Source organism: Podarcis raffonei, chromosome 15, assembly GCF_027172205.1.
Source record: "Podarcis raffonei isolate rPodRaf1 chromosome 15, rPodRaf1.pri, whole genome shotgun sequence".
Lineage (NCBI taxonomy): Eukaryota > Metazoa > Chordata > Lepidosauria > Squamata > Lacertidae > Podarcis > Podarcis raffonei.
Window position 1 is genome coordinate 12,022,597 of NC_070616.1, and position 25,820 is coordinate 12,048,416.

A 25,820-nucleotide genomic window follows, 5' to 3' on the forward strand; every position below is an offset into this window, starting at 1 on the left:
TGAAAAGATTGGTAAAGACCTGAAGGAGACAAAGCTAATATCATTTGTGTGCCATGTTTCAAGAGTGTGAGGGAAAAGGGTTCTGCTCTAAGGTTAAGGATCTGAACCCTACCTGCAAAGAGACTACTGGAAGGTGAGAAGTACAAAACTTCGCTAAATTCTAAATAATCCTAACCACTACTTAAAACGTTCCATCTACTCAAACATATTTAACATTTCCCCAATTTTGAGGGTGTTTGTGTCATTTTTAATTGATAAATGCAGGTTGTTAGTGCTCAGCAAAGTGGTCCCTGTCAACTCTCCTGCCTGCCATAATTTAAAAAGAACTTCAGCTAGCTTTTATCAAGTTTTATTAAATACTGTCTTTCTATAAAACAAATACACTTTAAAACACCAATAAAAGTAAAAGTCACAGTTAAAAGATGTGGGTATTGGCCAGCACAGGCTTCCAGCCAACCCTTCAGTTGATTTTCCTTGAATTAATTCACATGAAGTTTAAATCCCCACCCCCCACCCCAACCTTGGTTATTTCCAGAACGGTCACAAATACTGCACTACTGAAATGTGGGCGAAAAATGTGGCTCCTCTTGCGGGGCCACACCAGAACAGCTAGGCTTTCTTCCATATTGCGGCAATGTTTACGTCGGTGAGAGCAACCAGGTAAGTGAAGGTGGGGTCTGTGACTACATTGTTCACCAGGACATCTGTCAGCAGCTCACCATTTGCTTTCAATTCTGGCCACTTCAGGACCTAAGCAGAAAAGATTGAGAGGGAAGAGCTTACTGTCTCATTTTATATACAATTCAACCTTGTTGCAGTACACTTTCTTCTAGGATGCAGTATAAAAACAACATTTTTGTTAAATATTCCAAACCATTTTTCATCCTATACAAAATTCTAGAGTTAAGAAAACTCTTTCAAAGGCGATTTACTGTATCTTTCAAAATGTCTTTAACCTCTAAATAGCCAGTAACATATTTGGAATCAAATATACATTTGTACCTGTTGTCCCATAATTGAACATCAGGACACAAACCCCAGAAAGATAAATTGCCCCTGTACCTGCGAAGGCCCTATTCTCTTAACTGACGACTCTTCCTTTGTGGCACTCAGAGTGGACAAGTGGTTGCTGAGGTCATACATCCAGACACTTCCTTTCTCATCACCACAGAACACGTACTCTTCTGCTGCAGGAGCAAAAGGGTCCAAATCGAATCAATCTTACGGTTTCAGTCAGAAGGATATAATTCAAAGATGCATGAGTGCACCTGTAAGGTGGAGAAGTCAAAGCAGGCCAGATCTTGCCCAGCTCTGTCCCACTGGATACACATTGCAGCACAAACTCAGGCTAGAGGGTTGGGGAGGGAGGTTGCTGTGGTTTGCCAGAGTTTGTTCTCCCTGACTGGGAACTAGGGGAAGAATTATAAGGCCTGCATCTAACACTGAGTCTTCAGAGAGATTAAAGGTGCTCTTTGTGTACTGGCCACCCAGCTGCCCAACACTCTTTCTGTCTAATGTATTTGACTGTGGTGTTAAAGGAATCCCAGATGATAATTATAGGAGACTTCAACATTGCTGCTGTTGGACCAGCTCAGGATTTCCTGGCTCCTACAACCACCACAGGGCTGTCTCAGGTTGTCACCAGCCCAATGCACAGAGCAAGACACACCCTTGACTTGGCCTTTGCTCCAAGCATGGAAAAAGGTGGTCAGGAAGTTGGGGGGCATTCCTCTATTATTCTGCTGTCCTAGTCAGACCACTTCCTGGCAAAGTTTGGATTCACAGCCCCTGCTAAGCATTGCTATCAATGCCCACTTTCAACTTTGGCACTAGTGATGCTGCAGCTACACAGCCTCCCTCCAGGTGGGCTTATCTGGTGCTGTCATGCTTTTTGAGATGGAAGCCAGGTGGCCAGCATGTCACACTTCATGAACCACAATGCCTGAGAGACATGAGAGGGCAGAGCCCGCCACCCAGCACCTCTAGATGCTCAGAGCTGCCAGGGACCTAAGTGGCCGAAGGCACCAGCAGCACTGGTGAAAAGGGCAGGGTCAGCAGTAGGGGAGACACTTACTTGGACACGTGCTGAGGGTGAGGTAAGGCAGATCTGTTGAGGACCACTCCAGTTCGGCCAGGATGACGGCTTGCACTGTTCTGCGACCCCCCTTCCCTTGCTTGAAAGAGCGGCTCCAGCTCCAGAGATTTATGGACCCTGTCTTAGAACTCTTGGTAACTGCAGAGGAGAGAAAAGAAACATGCCTTGCTAGGTAGTGTGCCTGCTGCCAGAACACTGCATCTTCCTATGAAATTAGCTTTTATCAGTTAAGATACTAATTTTCACATAATCGGTTCTGGAAGGTCTGTAGCTCAGTGGTAGAGCACTTGATTTGTATGCAGAAGGCATCTCTTCCCTAAATAGGGCTGGGAGAGACTCCCATGAAATCCTGGAGAGCTGCTACTGCCAGTTACTGTAGATGGACCAGTGGTCTGATTCAGTACAAGGCAGCTTCCTATGTTCCTATGGCCTGACAGTAGGTGATGGTTAATAATGGCAACACAAAATTCACTTTCTGGTAATATGCCAAAGAAAGCCAAATGAGGGACGCGGGTGGCTCTGTGGGTAAAACCTCAGTGCCTAGGACTTGCCGATCGTATGGTCGGCGGTTCGAATCCCCGTGGCGGGGTGAGCTCCCTTCTTTCGGTCCCAGCTCCTGCCCACCTAGCAGTTTGAAAGCACCCCTAAGGGCAAGTAGATAAATAGGTACTGCTTTATAGCGGGAAGGTAAACGGCGTTTCCGTGTGCTGCGCTGGTGCCGGCTTGCCAGAGCAGCTTCGTCACGCTGGCCACGTGACCCGGAAGTGTCTCCGGACAGCGCTGGCCCCCGGCCTCTTAAGTGAGATGGGAGCACAACCCTAGTCAGACACGACTGGCCCGTACGGGCAGGGGTACCTTTACCTAATATGCCAAAGAAAGCCAAATGAAGTCCCAACCTTAAAGTGAAGCTGAGGGACCCCAATACTGCACCTGATTCAATCATACATTTTTTCTCACAGTAACTTGCAGTGCAGTTGCATACCAACATCTCTACCCAGAAGTAGGTTCCACAGAATGTGTGCACATTTAGGACTGGTTTCATATGACTTAAGAGAGGAGCTTGCCATACACGGAGTGCAGAATACTAGCTCTCTAGTAATATAGCTGCTCTATAAGAATCACCAAGGAGGGGGAGCTATATGGAAGACTTGGCGCCTTTCAATAAAGATAACAGGTTCACAAAGCATAAACCCTGAAATGAGGAACGAAAGAGGTTTCCCATTCTCTGTAGAGAAGTCTTCAAAGTGCAACATTCTCTTTATCTCTTATGACTTGGCAAGCATGGAAATGGGAGGGAGTCAATGCTGTACCCTGGTACTGAAGGTCATCAGCTTTGACCAAATAGTTTGTAAACTTTTCTAACCCATCTTCTCTGGCATTTAGTCTATTTTTATCCCTTTTTAAAAAGTGTGCATTAGCTCAAAGGGATTTTTGAGTCTACTTACTGCCAATTTGTCTAGAAAATGTTTCTTCTTTTTCTAAAAAAAAATCCATTTTATTTAAGATGTTTCTAAGTGCAAAAGAAGAAAGCAAGCTGGGGAAGTATGCCAAAGGCTTGTATCTTGTGTAACTAAAACATCTCAACAAACATTGTCCCACTTCACACAACACTATGCAAGACCCTGCCTAAGTGTGAACGAGGGAGTGTGCGAGTAGATGGAGAAATTGAAGAGCAGTTTCTAGACTGAAGGTATTCCTTCCAGACACCCAGAAGAAAAGGATGCAGGCTTCAAGTGAAAAGATAGGCCTTTATTGAAATACAAATGTGCATAGGGGCAACCTCAAAAATAAAGAGGCAACGAAGAATCACATCCACACCAATCTTTCATACACACTTCCAGGTTACACACATGAATTCAGTTCACCAATCAAAGGATCACAGCAATCTTAGCAGTTGCAATCCAATGTTATAATCACTTAACTCTTCAGATCAGCTCTCATCATAATATCAAGTGATTGCATATGATCATTTTAAAATGTCTTTTATAATTAAGACTTTCACTAATTTTTCTATGCATTAAATGCCTCCCAATACCCTTTATCATCTTTCTACAAAACAATTCAAGATTGATGGCCACCATAGATTTTAACAGCTTATTCTTCTCAGTGTTCCAGAATGGACATTCACTGCATACAGTACCTGAAAGCAACTAGTTCTGTACTGTAAAAAGTAGGCAGGCACAGCCCTTCTTCAGTTTAGCTAGGCCATGAGCTCAAAAGAAAATGGAATCATCAAAATGATACAGTTCTTTGAAAGTATTATGTTGCTTTCCTTCCCCCTCTGGCCTTACTGCTGCTACACTATCCAAAACTAAGCCACAGTTTGACTTATTGTTACATGGTTTGCTTCCTCCAGGCAAACAAAAATAGCGAGCCAAGAACAAACCTTGGCTACAGTTCAAAGTTTGTATGGACAGAGACAAACAACAAGTCTGGGTTCAAACATGTGGCTTAGTTCAAGGTTGTGCAGCAGCTGGCAAAGCAGCCCAATTTTTCCTCTTGAGTACCCACACACTTGCTCATTCACATGTAGCCAGGTTTAGCTTAGTGTTACATGTGAACCAGGCCACTGAAACAATGTCATCTTATGCATGCAGTCGCAGGAGGTGCTAAACTATCTGAATGCAAATTTCTTACCCACAATGTCTTCATTCAAAAAGGCCAGACCATCCACACGATGGGAAGCTGTTTCATTCCCCTCATCATCTGGGAACTGGAATTCTACTTCATACGGTCTGGAACATTGGGTAAAGCAAGCACCATAACTGTACAATTAAAGAGTAACTCATGTCTTCGGTTTTCAGCGATTTTAAATGCATAAATAAAAGTAAGTTTGTGGTTCTCATAGCAGAGGAGCAAGTTTTGAAAAACCATAGCAATTCTATTGCAAGCATCTATGGGGGTGTGACCTCAGAATGCCAGAACATGTGCTTTGCATGCAGAACAACCCAGATTCCATACATGGTATTGCTATTTTAAAGGATGAGGTAGGTAGGCAGATGATGGAAAAGCCATCTGCCTTAGACCCTGGAAAGTACGATCTGTCAGAATAGCCCAGTCCTAAAGCAACGTGGACAAATAGGCATCTTTCTATGTTTTGATGAACTTACGGTCTCCAGATGGATTTAATACTAGGAGACCTTGGTTCAAAATCCCTCATCATCCATAAATCTGTGCTCAACGTAATGACAGGGCAGAGAAAAAGGTGTGAATCGTCAGAAGTTATAGAAGAAATCAATAATTATTTACAGTACTTTCTCCGGTTTCTGAGAAGAAACAAATTGGAAATCCTAGCCTAAGATACATGTTACCTGTTCTCTATTTTCTCTCACTATATTTACTACCTTCTTTCTTTTCTTTGCTTATGGCATCTCCATGTACTGAGGTCAGCAAAAACTCTGAACAGTGCAGCTTGACCCAATGGACAAAAAAGTAACATTTGTTTTAGCAGAACAAACTGGAGCACAGTAGCGAGTTATGCACACTTCTTTTAACAAGTTACCAACGACAGCCGCACCATGACCTGTGCCCCCTGATTTATGGCAATAAATTACAAAACTATCTTCAGCATCAAGGTGGAAGTTGCAGCCATCATATAGGGTGGTTGGATTTGATAATAGCACCCTAAGCTTATTTGCATATAGATACAATTATGCAAGTGTGCCACCTCTATTTTCTGATTGGGTGCAGTTGAGTAAGTTGCCTGTTATGCCAGTGCTATACTCAATTTCCTAGATAATCACTATCGAAGATGTCAGGAGAATCAACTGAGGCCCTAGAGAACCCCTGCCCAGCAAGAAAAGCTAAACTGAATACATAATCTTTGTAAAATTATCACAATTGGTCTAGCAGTATGAAATGTGCTTACATGATATAATTACCACTCTCCTCTACCTTCCCTGCCCTGTTAACACCAGACATGATTTACTCACCTGTTTTTCTGCTGCTTTTCATCCAGTCTAATGTCCCAAGCAAAGCAACCTTGCTCACAGCCAGCCACCAAGTATCGGTCTGGGCAAGAGGGCACGAGGGCGATGCGTAGGGGTGTGGCAATGGTCTCTAGCACCATCAGATGTCTGGCAAATGAAGCACATTTTAGTTCCCACCTTCCATTCACAGTTCACCACTTTTTGCTAACTTTGGTTATGGTGTCATTACCTTTCTTTGAAATTATAATCAGAATCTGGAACTCCAATGTCCCACATGCATATTTTCTTGTCATAGGATGCAGCTGGGAGAAAGAAGAGAGAATATGCATCCTGGTGAGGATAGAGGCAGTCTTCAAAATAACTACCCAAAACGTGCCCTTCACCATAAAAGAACCCAGGGTAACAATGTGAATACAACCACATTGAGCAGAGGAATGAGAGTCCTGGGAGAGGCATGGACCCAAGGTGGCTTTGAGGCAGAAGGAGGAGGGAGAGAGAGAGAAACAACACCTCAGTGGTTAAAAATTAGATTACTACTGACCTTTCCCACTTAAGAATTAAGAAATGTTGTAGCACCCTGCATCTTAAAAGTGTATGTCATAAACAGGGCATGGGAAGGCATATTAAGCCACTGCCTTGCTGAAGTTAGTGCCTACAGGAGGTTTCACTTGGAAGTTTCCCTTTTCCTTTTGCATTGGACATCCAACAAGAGAAGGTAGACTTCACATTTTACCTATTCACATGGTTCTGACTTCCTGCACTGTGCCCACTCCAGCCCTCATCTGGTGACAGTGCTTCAGCTGGGCAGCAACAGTTTCCATCCCACTGCAAGTAATGGACTTAAACAGCTATGGCTGCACTCAAGATTGCAAATGTAGATGGTGCAGAGATAAATGATTACCGCATGTTCATTGCATGTCTAATTGAATTCAAATTAATTAGATCAAGCAGACACCTATGGAATCTGCATAATTTTATCAGCCATAGGTGAACTTGAAAGATACTGCTTTCATGGCTGCAAAATTCTGGCTTTAGATTTGTAATGAATTAACAGTCCTAAACTATGGAACAGACAAAGACAGCATTATTTTGCATTGCCTCATGGAAAAAAGGCCTTTTGGCAAGGGCTGACTGAGTGAACCTGGAGGGAGACTTACTGAAAAGATGCGTCTCAGAAGTTGGACTGAAGCAGGCAGTAGCAATGGGTTTCTTGTGCGCCTTGATCTCTCCATAGCAGTAATCAGCGGTCACATGAATTAACTTCACAATTCCTCGTCTCCCAGCAGCAGCCAGAACATTGTGCTTTTTCTTTCGCCCATCACTAGTGACCATAGTCAGAGTTGTCCATGCAACGGTGAAAAACTCCTGGAGGGGGGAAATGTGTCATCAGTAAAGCAAGCTGTGAGGCAGAGGCACTACAAAAGGTGTATAAACACTTTGGTCCAACACAGTCACTTGGCATACACACAAAATGTCCTACTTTAGGTACAAATTTGCTCAAAGCTCCTCTGTGTCTTTGCAATGAAAAGTAGGGTATAACATCAATTTTTAAAAAATAAATAAATCTTGATTGTCATTTTGTTATGAGAGAAGAAGCACAAGTTACATAGACTTTTCACAAAAAAGGGGCAACAATGAAACACAGTAAATCAGGAAAGGGGGAGGGGGAAACCAGGACATAGCAAAAACATGCAAAGCAATACATAGCTGTCATAAATACAATGTACAGGGAGAGGAATAAGAACGTTAATCTTCTACAAAGCCTGTCCACACAGTAACCTTGGAAACTGGAGGTTTGGTGGGTTCTGCTCAGTTCGGAAATGCCTAGCAAACCAGCAACCTGGAAAACCAGTTTAGCAAAAAAAAGAAGAAGAAGAAGAAGAAGAAGAAGAAGAAGAAGAAGAAGAAGAAGAAGAAGGAGGAGGAGGAGGAGGAGGAGGAGGAGGAGGAGGAGGAGGAGGAGGAGGAGGAGAAGGAGAAGAAGAAAAGGAAAAAAAAGGCTAGACCCTTTCTCTTAGTCAGGGGAGACCTTTTATAACTATTGAGCAGAGCAAAAGGGCAATTAGCCCTGCAGATGTGGGGAGTTTATCGTCAATCCACAACTGCCAACTCTGTTCTTCAAAGGCTGACAGATAGATAAAAGACCATCCATCTAACTACAAGCTTCCCTACTCCCCTTTCTAGGCATCAGAGCGTATCTATTTGTGCTTGGTAAGCCTTATTTAACAAGCCAAACTCACAGCTGTGGTTCTATCGCCAGAGATCCCTGAACCACAAAAATAAGGTTGCTTGGTGGATGGGAAACAGAAAGGAGAGAAGCAGCCCTAAACCACGGTTTGCTTGTGCATTTGGAAGGTCAAACCTTGTTTTGTTCACAATTTGGTGCTGTGACTGAATGTTGTCAGTGAAAGGAAAATTAAACAGTAAGAAAGAGATTGTAACATCTCATAATTTTAAGAAATGAGTCTTGGAATTGGTGCTGCTGCTACAGCAACAGCTAATGCATGCTAAAACATCTAATTATATATTTAGTAGCATTGCAGAATTTTCAACTTTCATTCCCACCCCTTGTTATGGAAGTCCCTCGGGTCACAGAGATGAAAATGAGTTGGCAGTTTCCGATAAAAGATTTAGTAACCTGAGTTCTGAAGGGAAATATCTGGGGAGGAAAGGCAGGAAAGATCCTACTCATCGCTCTCATGTGCTCGCTTTGTACTTTTGATTCCAGTAACATAATTTTTGCTTGCAGAAGACAATATGTTTGGAAACACAGAATTCAGCACCTGGGTTTTAAGTCACCATCTCCACTTCCTATCAGGAGACATTCTTGCAACCCCCCAACACCTGGCATTCATGATCAAGTAAGACATTCTTGTTTCCCTACCTCCCCAGTCACTTTGTACTTTTTCAAGACAATGCCTGTCTCGCAGTCCACCAAACAGACAGAGTCTCCACCACAGGTAGCTGCTGTTCTGGATGAACTCACCACAGGATCTGAAAAAATTAAAAAAAACATACACAGTAATTGTAACCCTTGTGTTCCCATTTGACCTGACATTTAGCTCCTGGAGGTGTGGGGAAGCTGTGGAAATACTTTTTGTGTGGTTATAGCCACACAATACAGTACTTCTAATGTGCCAAGTGCTCTACTATCTCTGCTTTGCTCTCACTGACAGCCAATCACAAATGGGCAACTGAGGCCAGTAGTAACTATACGCTACCTACTGTGGACCACAGTGTCCACACTTACATACCAACTTAAAACTTCTCAGGGAAAGCACCATCTTTTATTTATATAAAACATAGCATCATTTTCCTTGACCAAAGATTTTAGGTGCTCTACATAACTAGAAACTTAAAACACTATCTAGAACAATACAGCAAAATCTCAGTGCTTTTTTCAGACAAAACTGTCCTGCTCCTTGGAGTACAGGGCCTACACTCACTTATCCCTAATGCACAGATCTTCCTCCCTGAGCAGGTCTGAGGTGCCAGCTTTCTCCTTTCCTTCAAGTCCTTCATCAAAACTCATACTGGCCTTGATTTCATTCCTTGTGATTCCACACGGCAACCAAGCTTTAATCACATGTTAACTGATTTTGTGGCATGTCCTCTGAACACCCTTTCAGAGGTTTGTGTTTTCTCCACCCCTGAAGCAAGACGTGGCTTTCATTGTTTCACTCTGACACAGTACAAGGCAGATGTTTTATGTTGTAAGCTGCCCTGAGAACTTCATGTTACAGGATGGCTTACTTATTAAGTAAGTAATAAATCTTACCCTCTTAAGGCGCCTTCAAGCAATGTGTACACAATGTGAAAATGGCAAAGTGACTTTAGCACATCAAATAGCAGTGTGTAAACTGGGCCTTAAGAAATTACAAGGCTAGATCTAACCAATAAATTATCCCTCTTAAATTGCAGTCAGATTGTGGACAGCAGCTTCTGCCTATATAAAACTGGTATAACTAGCCTGCACACTTGAAACAGAAATACACGATCCACTGGAATGATAAAATGAGTAAAACATGAGGACAGGGCCTGCTAAAAGAATCAGAACCAGAGAGGGGGAACTTTTGTCATTAGCGATGGGGGCTGTGGGGGACATCTCTCACCATTACAATACAATTCATTATACAGAAAATTGAGTGTAGTCAGGCATGCACTTTGAACTTTAAGAAAGCCATTTTCAAAAGGCTTAAGAACTACTAGGTGTGATCCCATGGTCAGAAATACTCAAGAGAAGGAAGTTCATGATGGATGAGAGTTTCTTAAAGGTGAGATATTGATAGGACAATCACAAACAATTCCAACAAGAAAAGTGGGAGGCACGAGTGTGGCTGAATAAGGAGCTTTCCAGTGAGCTGAGATTTAAAAGAGGCGTATCTAAGAAACAGAAGGAGCAAATCATGAAGGAAGAGTATAAATGAGTAGCCAAAACTTGCAGGGAACAGGTCAGGCAGGCTAATGCTCAGAACCAACTTTCGGACGGCTGTCCAACAGCGGAATGTATTACCTTGGAAGGTGGCAGACTCTCCTTCATTGGAAGTTCTTAAATAGAGGTTGGGTGGCCATTTGTCAGCAATTCTTTAGCTGTGATTCCTATATTGGAGTGGGCTGGGGCTAGATGATCTCAGGGTTCCTTTCCAACTCTACAACCCTATGAAATCCTTGAAACTATTAATATAATTCCTTCTCTGGTATTTTACTTTTAAGTCTGCCAAGGCCGCTCAGCCATGCTTACCTTTTCTCGTCCCACAATCCAGTGGTGGCTCAAAGACACAGGCCCATAACTGGGTCTTAAAGTCATCCCTGTTGTTGCCTTTACTGTGACACTGTAGAAAATGGACAGGCTCCAGGCTGATCGTCTCCTATAAGAAAGCAGGTCACTGTAAACGTAAGCTCAATGCCAGTGGCATAAAAGGCACAGCCTTTGTTTTACAAAGGAGAGAACTTGAGTTTTCTGAGCAGAAATTGAATGCTGCGGTCAGGCACAGAGACCCATGTTCAAAACCCCATTTTGTGTTGAAGCTCTTTGTGGGTGGTCCTAGGACAAGCTACTATTCTCACAGCCTAACCAGCCTGGGGAATGTATGCATATGCATTAAATCTGATAACCTTCCAGAACCAGGCAAAGACAGTTTTATTTGTCCAGACTATTTAAAGCTGTCTGTAGTGCTGTTTTAGAGTTGCGGGTGGCACTGTGGCCTAAACCACAGAGCCTAGGGCTTGCCGATCAGAAGGGCGGCAGTTAGAATCCCCGCGATGGGGTGAGCTCCCGTTGCTCGGTGACCGCTCTGCTCCTGCCAACCTAGCAGTTCGAAAGCACGTCAAAGTGCAAGTAGATAAATAGGTACCGCTCTGGCGGGAAGGTAAACAGCATTTCCGTGTGCTGCTCTGGTTCGCCAGAAGCGGCTTAGTCATGCTGGCCACATGACCCGGAAGCTGTATGCCGGCTCCCTCGGCCAGTAAAGCGAGATGAGCGCCGCAACCCCATAGTTGTCCATGACTGGACCTAACGATCAGGGGTCAATTTACCTTTAGTGCTGTTTTAAACTGGCTGGCGGCTGCTCCATTTCCAACTTGCATAGTATATATGAGCTGTTCTGGGGGACTTTTGCCTGAAGTGGAACAAAAAGCTTCTAAGAAGAAACAGTAGGCACACTATTGCCTGCTCTCAGTCCATCAGATAGGAAAGTTATCAAACTAGTAAGGTGCCAGAACATTGGGATGTTAAAATAGTTGTGACCCAGACCCTCACTGTAGAGCTTCTGTGCTTCCAATGCACGTGCAGGATACGATGTTCTTCAGAGCACACCAGCTGTGTCTCATCAATAACCAACTGAGGGTGATAGAGAGGGGTGTCGTAGATTTAGCAGCACCCACTACCCTTCCTACCCCTTCAGTCAAGTGACTGGTACAGTGGTACCTCTAGTTACAAACTTAATTCATTCCGGAGGTCCGTTCTTAAGCTGAAACTGTTCTTAACTAGAGGCGTGCTTTCGCTAATGGGGCCTCTTGCTGCTGCTGTGCCGCCGGCACACCATTTCTGTTCTCATCCAGGGGCAAAGTTCTCAGCTCAAGGTAACTCTTTCAGGTTAGCGGAGTCTGTAACCTGAAGTGTTTGTAACTCGAGGTACCACTATAATGGAAGAGCTGATCATGTCCATCATCTTTTGTTGGATGCACAGTCTGCTGAGACTAGAAGTCACAGTCTTCTAATCTGTGGAAGGATTAAGATCTATAAAAGGGCATGTAGTAAACCTACTTGTTTTTATTTTTACTAGAATCCCAAGATCTACAAGCCTGAACTAGGTACCCCCCAAAAATGGAATTAAAACTCAGGCTGCCTCTGAGCACATTCTGAATCTAAGAATTTGCTTTCACTACCAGAACCAACTGAAACCACAGTCCTTTTGCACAAAAGGAAACTGCTGGTTAACTTTCATCATTTAAACAGCCTAACCTAGGTGGAAAAAGTAGTTTTGCTGCTGCTATTGTTAAACAATTGGGAGTCACAAATCTTTTCTAATATGCCACAAGCAAAATGTGATCTATCTTCTGTCCAGCCCTGTAATTAACAGTATAGCATTTTCACTACATTTTTTACAGGAAATTCCTATTAACTTATAGAGATATGCGCATGAACCTTAGAATTCCCTGCACACAAAAAACTAGCATGCTAGAAAGAACAGTATAGAACCCTTCTCCCAAACATGTAGTTTACTAGGTGCAGGGAATTTTTTTTGCACAGTGAAACACTCAGTTCTGTGTGTTCTCACTTGCAATTTGAAGTCAAACAGCTCAGCCCAGCAAAAACGAGCCAGAGAGGATAAATACATTAGGAAAAGACATAACATAAACTTGATAATTTTGTACTTTTGATCAACTATATATGCACTGGATGTCACATATCAGTTACTTTTCAAGATTTGAAAAGTGTACTTGTTTTACCATGGGAAAAACATGGTTTATCCTGATTCAAGCCTGCTTTTGTAACTCAAAACATGTCAGGATATTGATAATCTCCTCCAATAAATCGAAATCATCAGTTTTGATGTTTCTCTATATATTTTTGTTGGTACAGGGCTCCTTGTTTTCTTGCATTCATTGCTTTTTGCAAACTCATTATAAAATTTCCAGTTTTAGGAAGGTTGCCCTCTTGCCCCAGCAAGCCCTACATTGGAAGACTCTCCTGATACCTCGCCTTCCAAGTCTTTGATTGGAGTGCTACAAACATCTCTTGCATCCTCCTCTCTGTGCTCCTCTTTCTGCTGACTGGACCTTTTGTGGCTGTGTGCTTTTGGAAGACGCCCTCCATTCCGATGGGCCCCTTCAGAATCCTGAGCGTCCTGGGATTCCTTGGTCTGTGGGCGAGATGTTTTTGCCCTCTCAGGGCTGCGCTCGTCCTGCAAGCGACTGGGCTTCTTGGGGCTGGGAGAGGCTTCCTCATTGGAACTGCTGCGAGAATGGGGTCTCTTGCTTGCTCCTCCTTTGGAATGAGCCCCTTTTCTTTTGCTGGGGGTTACTGTGCCCTATTAAAACAAAACACAGAAGCAACTCCTGGCTCGCTCATTCATTCTCACAACAAAACTCAAAAGCTGTGCTATCATTTCACAGTGGCTTGCACAGCATAGTGACAACTTTTACTTCAATCTACAACGTCCCACAATCCAGTAACATTTCTGCTGTTTTTCTGAAACACAGAACAAAATCCACTGGGGATCTTAATGAGATGTGTTGACAGCATTTCAGATTTTCCCGTCTCCGCAAGCCTTGTCCTACCTACTGGGGTGGGAGGGTGGCACTGAGATACACAATGACAAAAGATATTGGCACCCCACAATCTCTCACCAACAGCTGCGCTCTCTACCACCCTTTCCCCACTTCAGGCATAGAAAGAGCAATGCTGCCTAAAGTGGCCAGTCACTGCTATTATGCATCCCTCCTATAGTCACTTTCCTTAATTCAGAAAGGGAGGACAAAGTAGGCCTCCACACCATTTGTATTGGGTTAATATGTATTATGGTGGACAAGATCAAAGACTAATTTCTGTGGCTGAAATTCCCAACTTCCTCCATTTATATGCTAATGAATGTGGGGCCCAGGTGATAAGATAAGAAGGAAGCTAGGTTCTTATTACAGAAGGCTGACCATCTTATTAAGTTCATCACAGCCAAACTTTAATGCTTCAGTTTATGAAATGTATAACAAAATATCAGGCTGCTAGTCCGTCTAGTCCAGTTCTGTTAACTCTCTTAGCAGCAGTTCAAGGTCTCAGGCAGACCTCTCTCATTCTTGCTTCCTGATGACCCTTTTAGTCACTGATGCCAGGGATTGCCCCAGAGTCCTCCTGCATGCAAAGCATATGCTCCGCCATTAGGAAGCCATGTTATACTTGTGGGATAACCAGCCTCATCTAACCAACATGCTTAATTCTAATGGTATAGAGTAAACTGTCCTGTGAGACTTAGCTAGGTTACGCCTACTCACTTTGGGAGGAAGGTAATAGAGCCTATTGTTGTATCTCAGTCTACCTGAGAAGCTCAGCATATAAAGAGGTCTGAGCTGGTTGTTCCAAGCTCAAACCATGTGGCTCTAACAAGCCTCTTTTGAGTTCCTCTACCAAGAATTTAGGTAATTTCCCCACTGTAACTAAACCAAGTTTTACTGCCTCTGTAAGTTTTCTACATGCTACATGGAAAAGCACATGACCCTGACCTTTGGAGAGTTTGTAAGTAAACCATTTTTAACTTGCAAACATGTGGACTCTTGGAAGTTTTGGAAGCAACTCACAAGAGCATATTTCAAAAGTCTAACAGTCTATATCTCCATGGCTTGGGTTGACTGAATATTTTGTGATTTTAAATCTCTGCTGCGGTTCTCTCACCAAAGAGCACTTGCCCCAAACTTGGATCTTGGCATCCAGGAATTCTCCTTTTTATATACAGTGGTACCTCGGGTTAATAACTTAATTCGTTCTGGAGGTCCGTTCTTAACCTGAAACAGTTCCTAACCTGAGGTACCACTTTAGCTAATGGGGCCTCCCGCTGCCGCCGCCGCGTGATTTCTGTTCTCATCCTGAAGCAAAGTTCTTAACCCGAGGTACTATTTCTGGGTTAGTGGAGTCTGTAACCTGAAGTGTCTGTAACCCGAGGTACCACTGTACCCATAATTTCCTTGTCAGCAATAATACTGAATCAGGCTATTGGGCATCTAACTTAGTATTGTCTACACTGACTATCAGTGACTCTCCAGGATTGCAAGCGGCCCTACCTGGAGATGCCAAGAACTAAACCTGCATGCAAAGCCAATGTTCTGACTGATCAATGTCCTTTTTCTGCATTGAACTATTGCCTTTCCCCAAGTGGCTAGTGAGAGTAGCCAATGACTTCCAAAGACAAGAGCTAGAAAGATGTTAACTGACACCTACTGGGGGAAGAATATTAATTTGACTGAGGTGGTCAGGGTATTCACTTGCCAAATTCTGACCTTAGTAGCAACCTTATTTTCAGTATCTGAAGCATTTTCCATAATTTCTTCTTCTGTTTCTTCTTCTTCCTCCTCCTCCTCTTCATCTTTCTCCTCCTCTTCTTCCTCCTTCTCCTCCTCCTCCTCCTCCTCTTCTTCCTCTTCCCCCTCCTCCTCCGCCGATTCTTCCACTTTAGAAGCAGCCTTGTCTTCCTGATTTAACAGTGAAGTCAAGAATTCCTCTGCAATCATTTTCACCTAACAGAAAAAGATAATGGTCAAATTTTAATAACAAGATAGATGCAGAAAAGAAGCAGTTTATAATACCTGTAAGAGGGATCAACAACTCTGCATTTCTCCAGAGGCCTTAAAAGAGAGAATAGTTTCCTCTTTAAACTGTTTAACAAGGGTAATCAGCTTGTTCATTCTAGGCTTAAAGGAACCATTTCTTAAGAAAGATCTTAGATTTTCACTGTCAAATGATTTGTGATATGGCCATGGTTAAGACATCTCAGGCAACTTTCAAGTGCATTGATTTTTTACCAATTCTTTCAAGTAGCCCAGCAAAAAGTGTAAAAATTGGACTGGAATCCTGCAATTTATTCAGTTATTATTTTGTTGTCCATTAGCATTATCAAAAGAGTAATAAGGCTACCAAATGCATAACATTGCTGAAGATTATAAAAACTGTTTTTAAGAGAAAGTTCCTCAAAAAACAGGATATATAATCAGGCCTGTGCTGAGCTTGTCTGAGGCCCAGTCTTCTTAGAATAAAGTTATAAGCAGGCAGTCCAGTTACATAAGATGGCAAGGTAGCTTGGATAAACCTGGGAAATTTGAAAAAATTAAAGTCCAAACACTTTTTATGCTCTACTCTACACTGATCTAATGAGTATTGTGCACTTCTCAACTATGCTTGCAAAACTACTTCTAAACATCTCATTCTTGCCCAAGCCCTGCCAATGCAAGATAATGCCAGCAGCAGACATGTGGTTCTGACAAACTTGTAGGCTATGAGATGCATTACCTCCTAATATGATCTGACGCTACACAATAGTACACAGTAACACAGGTCCAGATTTTACTGTTCAAGCCTTGCAGTGCCTATGAAAAAACCCAAAAGGCTGCAAAGGCTAAAAATCTCTTTGGATGAAGCTGTGTGCAGACACATTTTCAAGTCACATGGAACTCTTATCTAAGATAGACTGTGAATGCTCCATATGTAAGAAGACTTTATCTTGCTGTGGTAGGCATAATATAAACAATAAAAATAGCTATTTCTCAACTGTAGAGAATGCATGGCTTTATACCTCAAATTCCAAATCAATTTACTTGAAAGTCATTAGTTTCTATTTCTGTCAGTAGAACATTTTTTGAAAATAACAAGATCATAAGGAATGCACATGCCTACTCTATTTCAATAAGTTTAGGCATACCTAACACCACAAAGGATATTGCAGCTGAAACCTAATACCCTTTATCAATACCATTCAGCACTACTGCATCTTTAGGAATCCCAACAAACCAGCAACGTCAACTTTTAAATAAGGAATTTTACAGGGAAGCCCTATTGCCATGATCAGGAAGGCAAAATGTAGAGAAGTCGGTCTGAAGTTCTTGGTTTTCTGTTAATTTCACAAGTCAATCCATCAATCCTTGGTTGAAAGGCCTCTTGGCAAAGCATGCGGATTTTTACCCTCTTGCCTAGACAAATTTCAGAGTCACTGAGCTGTTTTTTGGGCCAAATGATTCCGCCCCCGCCCCCGATTTATATTTTGACAATTTATCTGCATAGCTGCAGCTGCCATCAAGATTCTATGTTAGGTATCAGATGCTGCATGAAGACCTAATATACAAAGGGCAGCAGAGAATGAATGGGGGTGAATTTACCCGCCATCGGGTGAAGCCGCTGAGTGAGCTGGGTCCATATGCTACATGGGCTTGTGCAGACTTGATGAATTTTTTCCTGACTGATTTCAACTGCTCTGGGGACGGAGTTTTGGGCAGCTGTTTCCGGAAGTTTTTCCCCCAGTGAGATCTGACCTAGACAAAGAGAGAAGCGTATTAAACTTACATATAAAATAATAATATACAGAATATCCTAGGTTTCTTTTGAATGTATTAACCTGCCCAGGTGTTGAGATTTTTAGGCTCAGACCTTGCTCCAGGTGCTCCATCAGGTGAGATGGACAGCAACTGAAAACTCATACCAAGTAAAATGGGGAAGTTTGATTATGGTTTTCAATCTGGAAATTACTTTCTGTTTTATGGGCAGATTTCTCGTGTTCACTTATTATTTTTATTTCAATACATGGCATTTTTAACTACTTGTCTGTTCTTCACAAACATGAGAGCTGGTGATACAAACTGCAACCTGTTGTCCACCCAATGGTCAAATTGGGTCAAACTGACAGGTAAATGAAAGCTGAGATGGACGCTTGCTAAAAGCAGGTGCTCAAGTGTCTCCTTCACTATTAGTCCAGTTTGGCTGCAGGTCTAGAACATGCCGAAGTGAACTTAAGGCTATGTGAATAAACCATAGGTTAATAGAAAAGGCAATACTGAACAATAAAGATAGTTATTTACAGTCAAGATGGAGTCAGTAAAAAAAATTACTTAATCTTCTTGCAAGAAGAGAAATTGTTTGATTATAGTGATGTTGGAATGTTGAAACACATCTACTGATAGAAAACATATTAAATTATAAAATGTAAACATTACTTCGTGTCAATAGCAGTTAGTGAAAGTGAAGCAGAAATAACAAGAAGATATATAAGGCTGTGCACCCAGAAAAGGGACAGGATGCAGCAGAACAAAAGAGGTAAAGACAATGTTCCTCACCTGACTGGAATCTAGAGCAGCTGAGGTAAAACTCTGAGATTAAAGCTAAGCTCATTTAATTTTTTTTATCTGCTTGCTGTGCCATTATCCTCATTTTTAATCATACCTCATTTTTAATCATACCTGTCCTACGTTTAAAGAAAATAAAATAGATGCCACACAAAACCTCTGCTGAACCCACGGGAGTTGGCGTATCCACCCCTTCAAAGATACGGTAATGCATTTCTAAAAGTACAATACTAAACATGTCTGCTCACTATGTAAACCTACTTATTGGCGACATCTGCAACAGTCAGCAGTCAAAGCTGTAGAAGTTACTACATTTATATCCAAATGCCTGCAGACAGACAGGTCATGTATCCACAGCAGTGACCAGATGAGAAATGCCTGCTGGGAGGAGCGTAGAGAGAAGAAACACTATGCTGCATCTGTAAAAGCGAAACTGGGTGCCTTTATCTGCCCCAGCTGCAATAAAACATGTTTCTCCCACATTAGTTTCTATAGCCACAGCAGGCACTGTAACTCTCCAGCGGTTTGACTTTACCCTTGATGGCACACTCTTCCATTGTCTCTAGAGACAGGTGGATGCCAACATTTATATCCAACCTTTCTTTTCCAAGGTGCACAGGATGGCTGCCTTCCACCCACTGTCTCATCACAACCCTGTAAGGCTGAGAGAGTATGCCTAGCTCAAAGTGTGTGGGGGGAGGGGGGGGAGTTTCATGCCTGAGTGGGGATTATAAGTTGGGTCTCCCGGTCCTAGGCTAACCCTGCTATAAAGGCAGCATCCCCTTTGTTTGGATCAGTTCCTCTTACATTTATGAAGATCCCCAAAATGTGCCTATTTCAGATCTTATCTATTTGGTTAAGCATTTACTGCGATTGTCTTTGCTTACCCATTTCTTCCTTTCTTTATTACATGCAGTGCTTTTTTCTGGGGTGGGGGGACACAGGGGTATGCATACCCCTAAACATTTCGTTAATCTAAGTTTGGCCTCATTGAGGGGCGGTATTTCAATATGAGTAGTAAAATGGAAGTACCCCTAAACATTTTTTTAGGGGGGAAAAGCACTGATTACATGTATCTATTTCATTTAAGGTTGTAATTCCATCAATGCAAATTCTATTATTTATACTGTACAGCTTTTTAAATATACATATAATGTGCAGTTTTCTTTTATGCTCTCAAAAAATATAACCATCGCATGGCTTACCCTACTGGTCAGCTCTCGACTATTGACAACTCTCACATGGCTGGCCAGCTTGGTGATATCCTTGCCATTCAGTTGTCGGAGATTTTGCAGAAGAAACATGACCTTATAGTCATCACTGGGCTGGGGGGGGGCAGGCAAGAAAAGAAAGCAGCCTTACAAGATGCCCTTTAAGTAAATCTCGCCAACTGTACTCCAAACCAAGCATTTCATATAGACTATGTATGGCCCAGGGCCGGCCCACTGAGGAGGCAAGGTGAGGCAACCACACTGGACGGAAGGATCCACAGGCGCAGCAGATTCGGCCTCCAAGGAATGCATTGCCCATTGCTGCTGTAGCTGCCGTGGTGGCACCAATGGCTGTGAAGAATTCCTTGGAAGCCAAATCTGCCTCCTCCTTGGCAGCCCCCACCCCTCATAGTGCCTCTATAGCAGCCTCTCAGAGAATAGGAGACACTGCTGGCCTCCTCCCACCCCTAGGGAATAAATGGTGGGTGTTGCCCTCTGGGTTTTAGTGGGCTCTGCACCTGACTGGCTTGATTCAGAGCAGGCCTCTTTCTTTCCTCCCCCCCCCCCCGCCACATGGAAGCCTTTGTTTCCCACTTCAGTTGTTGAGTAAGGCTGATTTGATTGTTCCCCTTGTTTCTGATGTAGATCTTTTTTCCATCCTTGTTCCCGATTTAGATCTTCACTCACCCCTGCTTCCCTGATGGTGGGAGGGCTGTGCCACTTTTGTGGTTGGCCTCAGGTGCCAAAATGTCTTGGGTCGGCCCTGGTATGGCCCGCCTACTGTGACAACTAAGAGAGTTAGCCAGCAATTGAGATTTTAGGTTTTAAAGCATTCCTTAAAAAAAATTGAAAACATTAAGTAACATGTGGCTGTTAAGTGTCAAAGAAACAAACGTTTAAAGAAAAGAAAAATGCCTGTAATTATTGTGAATCCACAAAAGGTATTTAACTGGTCAAGTCAACATATTTCAGTTTCTCTAAAGTCCATGCAACAGTAATAGCTAACTCACAACAGTAACAAAAATGAATATTTATCTTGCAGGGTCTAGCACAGGCTGATCCAATGTGTGGCCCAAGGGCTGCTTGAGGCCCTTGTGAACATTTGAGCCACCTGCCTCCCAGCTGCCTTTCCAAAGCTGAAAAAGCACTAACTAGGCTTTGGGTGTGGTCTGCGGGTTCCGTGTCGTAGTACTCTTGTGGCCTACTTGGTATGAAAAGTTGGGTCACCCTTTTCCAGCAGATCTTGCGTTCAGGATGAACTTGGACCATATTACAGATCCACCTCTTATCTTTCATTGGGTATAACCCCAAGGGACAATGAAATGCCTGAACAGGTGTGGGAGTTGATTGACACATCAGCAGTCCCACTCACCCTCCCCCCAATGAGGCATGCAAAAAATGGCATACATTTAATCTCTATTTCTCAAAGAGCTAGAAACTTGACTTTTAAAAAGTGGGGGGAGGAAGAACACTCAGCTTCTCACAGGGGCATTGCATCCCCTTTCACCACCTGAGACAAGACGGGAATATTATCATCACCATCAGAGCTCTCCAGGTTTAAGCTTAGAAACCCTGTTAATTGTCAAACACTGTACTTACTGTCAGGTATACATTGTTCACATAGGTTAGCTCCTCCAGCTGTGGAAACTGCTTCAGGGATGTCACGTCTTCCAGGTTGTTGTTGTCACAGTTTAGGATACGGAGGTTTGGCAAACTGAGATTGTCAGGGAGCCTCTCTATCAAGTTGTCAGAGAGGTCGAGTTCTTGGAGGTGGCGGAGATGAGAAAATAACTGTGGTTCCAAGTCTTCTGTTGTTATCTGCAACTTGGACAAGCTGAAGAAGAAAAAGGTTCTGCACACTACTGACTCCCATGCCATCAAACATTTTGCAATGCTTTATAGTAAGTATAAAGTGGGAATGTTGAGATAATTATATATTTATTCACAGCAGCAAAAATGTCAACAGCCACTAACTGGAGGAAAAGAAAGTACTTCCATTTCTGTTACGATTGGTTTTATAGGCCAGATAGATAGAGAGATAGATATAGTTATACAGGTAATGCTTAAACTTACATATTATATCTGGGCCTGCACAAATGAAATGAAAACCTACATGTAAAGAAACTGAATTTTGGAATGATAAATTTAGTAAGAACATCCATACCTGTACATTGTTTATGATGGTGTAATGAATGAATCTCTTTCACATTAGCTTTTATATTAATAAATTTATTAATGACTGAAGCAGGGAGGAAGAAATCCCAACAGTATAGACTGCTGGAAAAATCTCTGCTCTCTAGCAGAGGTTAATTTGTTAATTAGTGGTTAACGCTGCAACTAGGCTCAGCAGAGCACAGCTCCCCTTCCCCAAAATTTTCAGCAACAAGATTCAACCCAGAAGATCTAAAATAGTATGTGGAGTTTTCAAAGCAATACAAGCAAAAACTGTATTTCAGCAATGGTGGCTAATGAACAGTAAAGGCCAGAAATAGTTTGTGAAGTAATCAAGAACTTAGGGAGGAATCCCTATCCTACAACCTAAAAAGGATAAAGTAGTGATCTGGGAACTTGACAGTCTGTAAGTATAAAAGTTAAGGAAAACCTCTCATATTTGGGTAGCATGATGGGTAGCTACCTTAATGCCCTATTTGTGAGCTTATTGGTGCCATCAAACTGGCTGCTGTTGGAAACAAGATGCTGGACTAGATGGGAGGGCAGGGCTCTTGTTCAGGAACTCTTACAGATCACAGCACCATCTTAACTGGAAACTTTGGGTTTTTTTAATTATAAAATGCTTCCTGAATTGTACCTGCCCCATTTGAAAATGCATCTTAAGGACTGTAACCAAGCAGAAAAAGGACTCCATCCTCATTGGCTCCATCCTCATTGGTAAATGAATATTTACCAATATTTATTGGTAGAATGCATTGCTTGGAAATGCATGCTCAGTTTTACATTTCTGTGATTTGAGGCATTTAATTTAATGCCCTGATTTTTCTGTGAAAGTAATATTACAATCGCTTAAGCAACTCAAATTACTAAAATCTAACTGCACCAATTATCTTTCTTCTTTTATAAACATATGACTGCACTTACTTCAGAATTTTGATTTTTCGCAGCCTTGTAGATTTAGGCACTGCCCTTTCCAACAGAAGTTCTGTGGTAATTTTGGACATTTTTAATCTTTTCTGGTTTTCTGCAAACCCAAAAATATTGGATGAAAACTTCCTGGTGGAAAAAAGAGAGAAAGAATGAGAGCACAATCCTAATCCAGTAGCAATAAATTGTGTTGCCAAACAGAAACAAAGTAATCTGCAGTTGGAGCCAAAGGCTGAGGGTTTTAAACAACCATCTGTCTGTGAGAATATAGAAAGAAAAGTACAGTTCTATATTACCAAATCTCTTGCATTCAATTGCAAGCTGGAGACATTAACTCCACAGAAGCCTACAAGTGGGTTCTGTTGTGTACATAATATGTTATTACAGCTACTTTGTGTTCAAAATAAAAACTATGTACCGTATTTTTTGCCCTATAGGACGCACCGTCTCATAAGGCGCACCTAGTTTTTTGGGGGGAAATAAAGGGGGGGAAAATTATTTTCCCCCAGGCGCGGGGCTGGGGCGGGGGAGGCCCGAGCTTCCCCTGACCCCAGCCCCCAAACAGGCAGCTCTCTGCAAGCCGTGGGAGCCCAGCGCTGGCTCCCGCTGCTTGCTGAGAGGTCCGCGAAGCCTGGGCGCGCTGAGCTCAGCGCGCGCAGGCTTCGGCATGCAGGCAACTCTCCGCAAGCAGCGGGAGCGCTCCCGCTGCTTGCGGAGAGGTCTGTGAAGCCTGGAGAGCGAGAGGGGTCGGTGCCCACCGACCCCTCTTGCTCTCCAGGCTTCAGCGAAAGCCTGCATTCGCCCCATAGGACGCACACACATTTCCCCTTCATTTTTGGAGGGGAAAAAGTGCGTCCTATAGGGCGAAAAATACGGCAACTTGAATTATACTAAGCAGAAAACTTAATCTTTGTATAAATATTAACATACAGCCAAGTTAACGACTGCTTTTGTATCTATCTGCAGATTTATCTCTAAGAACTTTCATCCTGTACCCGGAAACTGTCCTTCAGGGACTTAGAAACCGTGTGCTAATTTTGGGGGTTCTTTAATTGTGAAAAGTCGAGATTTACAGAGAATAAAGGTACCTATTTAAATGTATTCATAACAGTAATGGACCCTGAAGCATCCCAGAACTGTGCACCTACTCCTTGAAAGCGATAGCCCCATCCAGGGCAAGTATACAGCCTAATTCCTGGACCTGGGACTAACCCATCTTACTAGGACGCTCAATTTATTAGTACTTATTGAACCCATAATTGCATGTAGGCACTGGTTTAGGACATGCAAATAGCAATTCCTGATTCAGATGCTGCAGAGAAATACAGCTGGGTGTCATCAGCATCCTAGTTACACTTTGTTCCAAAACTCCTAATGACACTCCCCAGCTGCTTCAGATATATACATTCAACAGCATGGGGGGGGGGGAGATCCTGCCCTATAGCAGCTGCCAAGGGGCAGAGGCACATTTGCCCAGTACTAGTCTCTGGAACCAAACCAGTATTGAGGCGTGAAACCACTATAAAACATTGTCCCCAACTCACAGGAGACCATGGTCAAGCATAGCAAAGGGGAACAAAGGGATCCTACAAAGCTGTACTCCCTCTGTCCTTCTCCCAATAAAAGTCATCTATTGGGGAAACCAAAGGAGATAATATCCTAAAACTGGACCTCAAGTCAGGCTAGAACGGGCCAAGATAATCAGTCTCATAGAAAGGCGTCTGCAGCTGAACATCCACCACCTGCTTTAAGCAAAACAAACCACAATTCCTTGTTTGGACCGAACACTAAACTAAGGATTGTGGCTTGTTGCATGCAGCAGAGTTGTTGTTGTTTAGTCGTTTAGTCGTGTCCGACTCTTCGTGACCCCATGGACATGCAGCAGAGACTTAACTACAATTTGCCATGATGTGCAAACTGGACCATGGGGTTGCAGGGCAAATCTGCTGTCTCACTTGTACCATTTACAACTAGTGAGTGGGTTGAAGGATCCTGCTTTTATATTTTGTGAATTGTTGCATATATGATACCTTGTCTTGCAAAGCACCTTCGGATTTCTGAATAAAGGGGGGGGGGGGCAAAAACAACAACACCAAAGCCATATGCATTACTGTTACTACCTATCAATTCTGGGAGCAGGGAGACTGAGGTTTACATGGAAAGCACAGTCTTAATGGCTGTGCACTCTGAATGAATGCTCTCTGTGGTTAAACGCGGGTTGCCGCCACGCATATTTAGGCAGGGCTGCTGCTGCTTTAATTTCATTTTTAAAACTCCTGAACCCCTGGTCGTCGTCCCCGCCGTACCACCCAGCTCCCACGATAACCCGGGGGTTTTCTTTGAGGGGAGTGGGAAATGTCTTAAACGTGAAAGGGCGGTGTGGCGGGAAAGCTGGGCGGGGGGAATAAACCTCCGAGGCGGGAGATAGCGAGGAGGATCCTTCGACCTCTCCCTGAGGCAAACCACCTCGCGCTGGCATCCGAAGTGCGGGGGGGGGGCGCGGAAGACTCGCGCGGCCCGTTTCTGAGGGGCGGCATTGTCTCAAAAACCAATGCGAGGGGCAGTGAGGGGCCGGCAGCTGCTCCCCTTGTCTGAGAACAGAGAGAAGGTGGCGGGGCCCCCCAGAAATTTCCTCTTCCCACCCCACTCATTTTGAGGTGGGGAGGCGGCCAAAAAACACCCCTCCCGCCCCCCTCTGCATAGGTGGCAACGGGAGAAACGGCCCGCGACGGCATCTTTTTTTTTTTCTCTTCTAAAACACACAAAGCCCGGCACTACAATTCCCGCCATGCCCCGGGAGGGCCCGAGAATGCTTTTCTTGTAGGCGCGCCGCGCAAGGCGCTGCTGGGAAATCGAGTCCGCCCTCCTCCCCGCTGCTAAACCACCACCAGTCCGGCGGGGCCTTGGGAGAGGAACGTTGGGCGACGGGCCGCTTCACCTCAGCCTCCCCGCCGCGTGCGCGCCTGAGGCGCCTCGAGCGCAGCCATCCCGCCCCCTCCAGCCCCGCTCTCCTCCTCCTCGGCCCCGGGGCCTTTTTTTTTTTTTTTACCTCAGGCGGGCGAAGGGGCTCCTGCTCCTGCCGCCGCCGCCGCCAGGGCTCGGCGAACCGGAAGCTCCGAGGGAGGCCCTCCCGACAAGGCCGGTGGCGGCGGCAAGAGCTACCGGGGT

The 25,820-nt window shown here is 43.6% G+C and overlaps 1 protein-coding gene across 3 annotated transcripts; it reads right to left on the minus strand.

The window, feature by feature from the left end:
- Positions 1 to 333: 333 nt before the first annotated feature.
- Positions 334 to 25,802, minus strand: LRWD1 (leucine rich repeats and WD repeat domain containing 1). Of its 3 annotated transcripts, none has more exons than XM_053367934.1 (16): positions 25,702 to 25,802; positions 22,650 to 22,781; positions 21,153 to 21,387; positions 19,548 to 19,667; positions 17,383 to 17,535; positions 15,514 to 15,750; positions 13,224 to 13,556; positions 10,766 to 10,892; positions 8,909 to 9,018; positions 7,182 to 7,389; positions 6,254 to 6,326; positions 6,028 to 6,171; positions 4,733 to 4,830; positions 2,075 to 2,233; positions 1,063 to 1,187; positions 334 to 750 (listed from the first exon to the last, which is right to left on the minus strand). In XM_053367934.1, exons 2-16 carry the CDS (start codon positions 22,727 to 22,729, stop codon positions 610 to 612), a joined length of 2,343 nt encoding a protein of 780 aa, XP_053223909.1. In that variant the 5' UTR covers positions 22,730 to 22,781; positions 25,702 to 25,802; the 3' UTR covers positions 334 to 609. The 3 variants fall into 3 exon arrangements, with proteins under 3 accessions (XP_053223909.1, XP_053223908.1, XP_053223910.1); XM_053367933.1 differs by having other exon boundaries at positions 13,203 to 13,556; XM_053367935.1 differs by lacking the exons at positions 21,153 to 21,387; positions 22,650 to 22,781; positions 25,702 to 25,802 and adding an exon at positions 20,241 to 21,049 and having other exon boundaries at positions 13,203 to 13,556.
- Between the last annotated feature and the right edge of the window lie 18 nt (positions 25,803 to 25,820).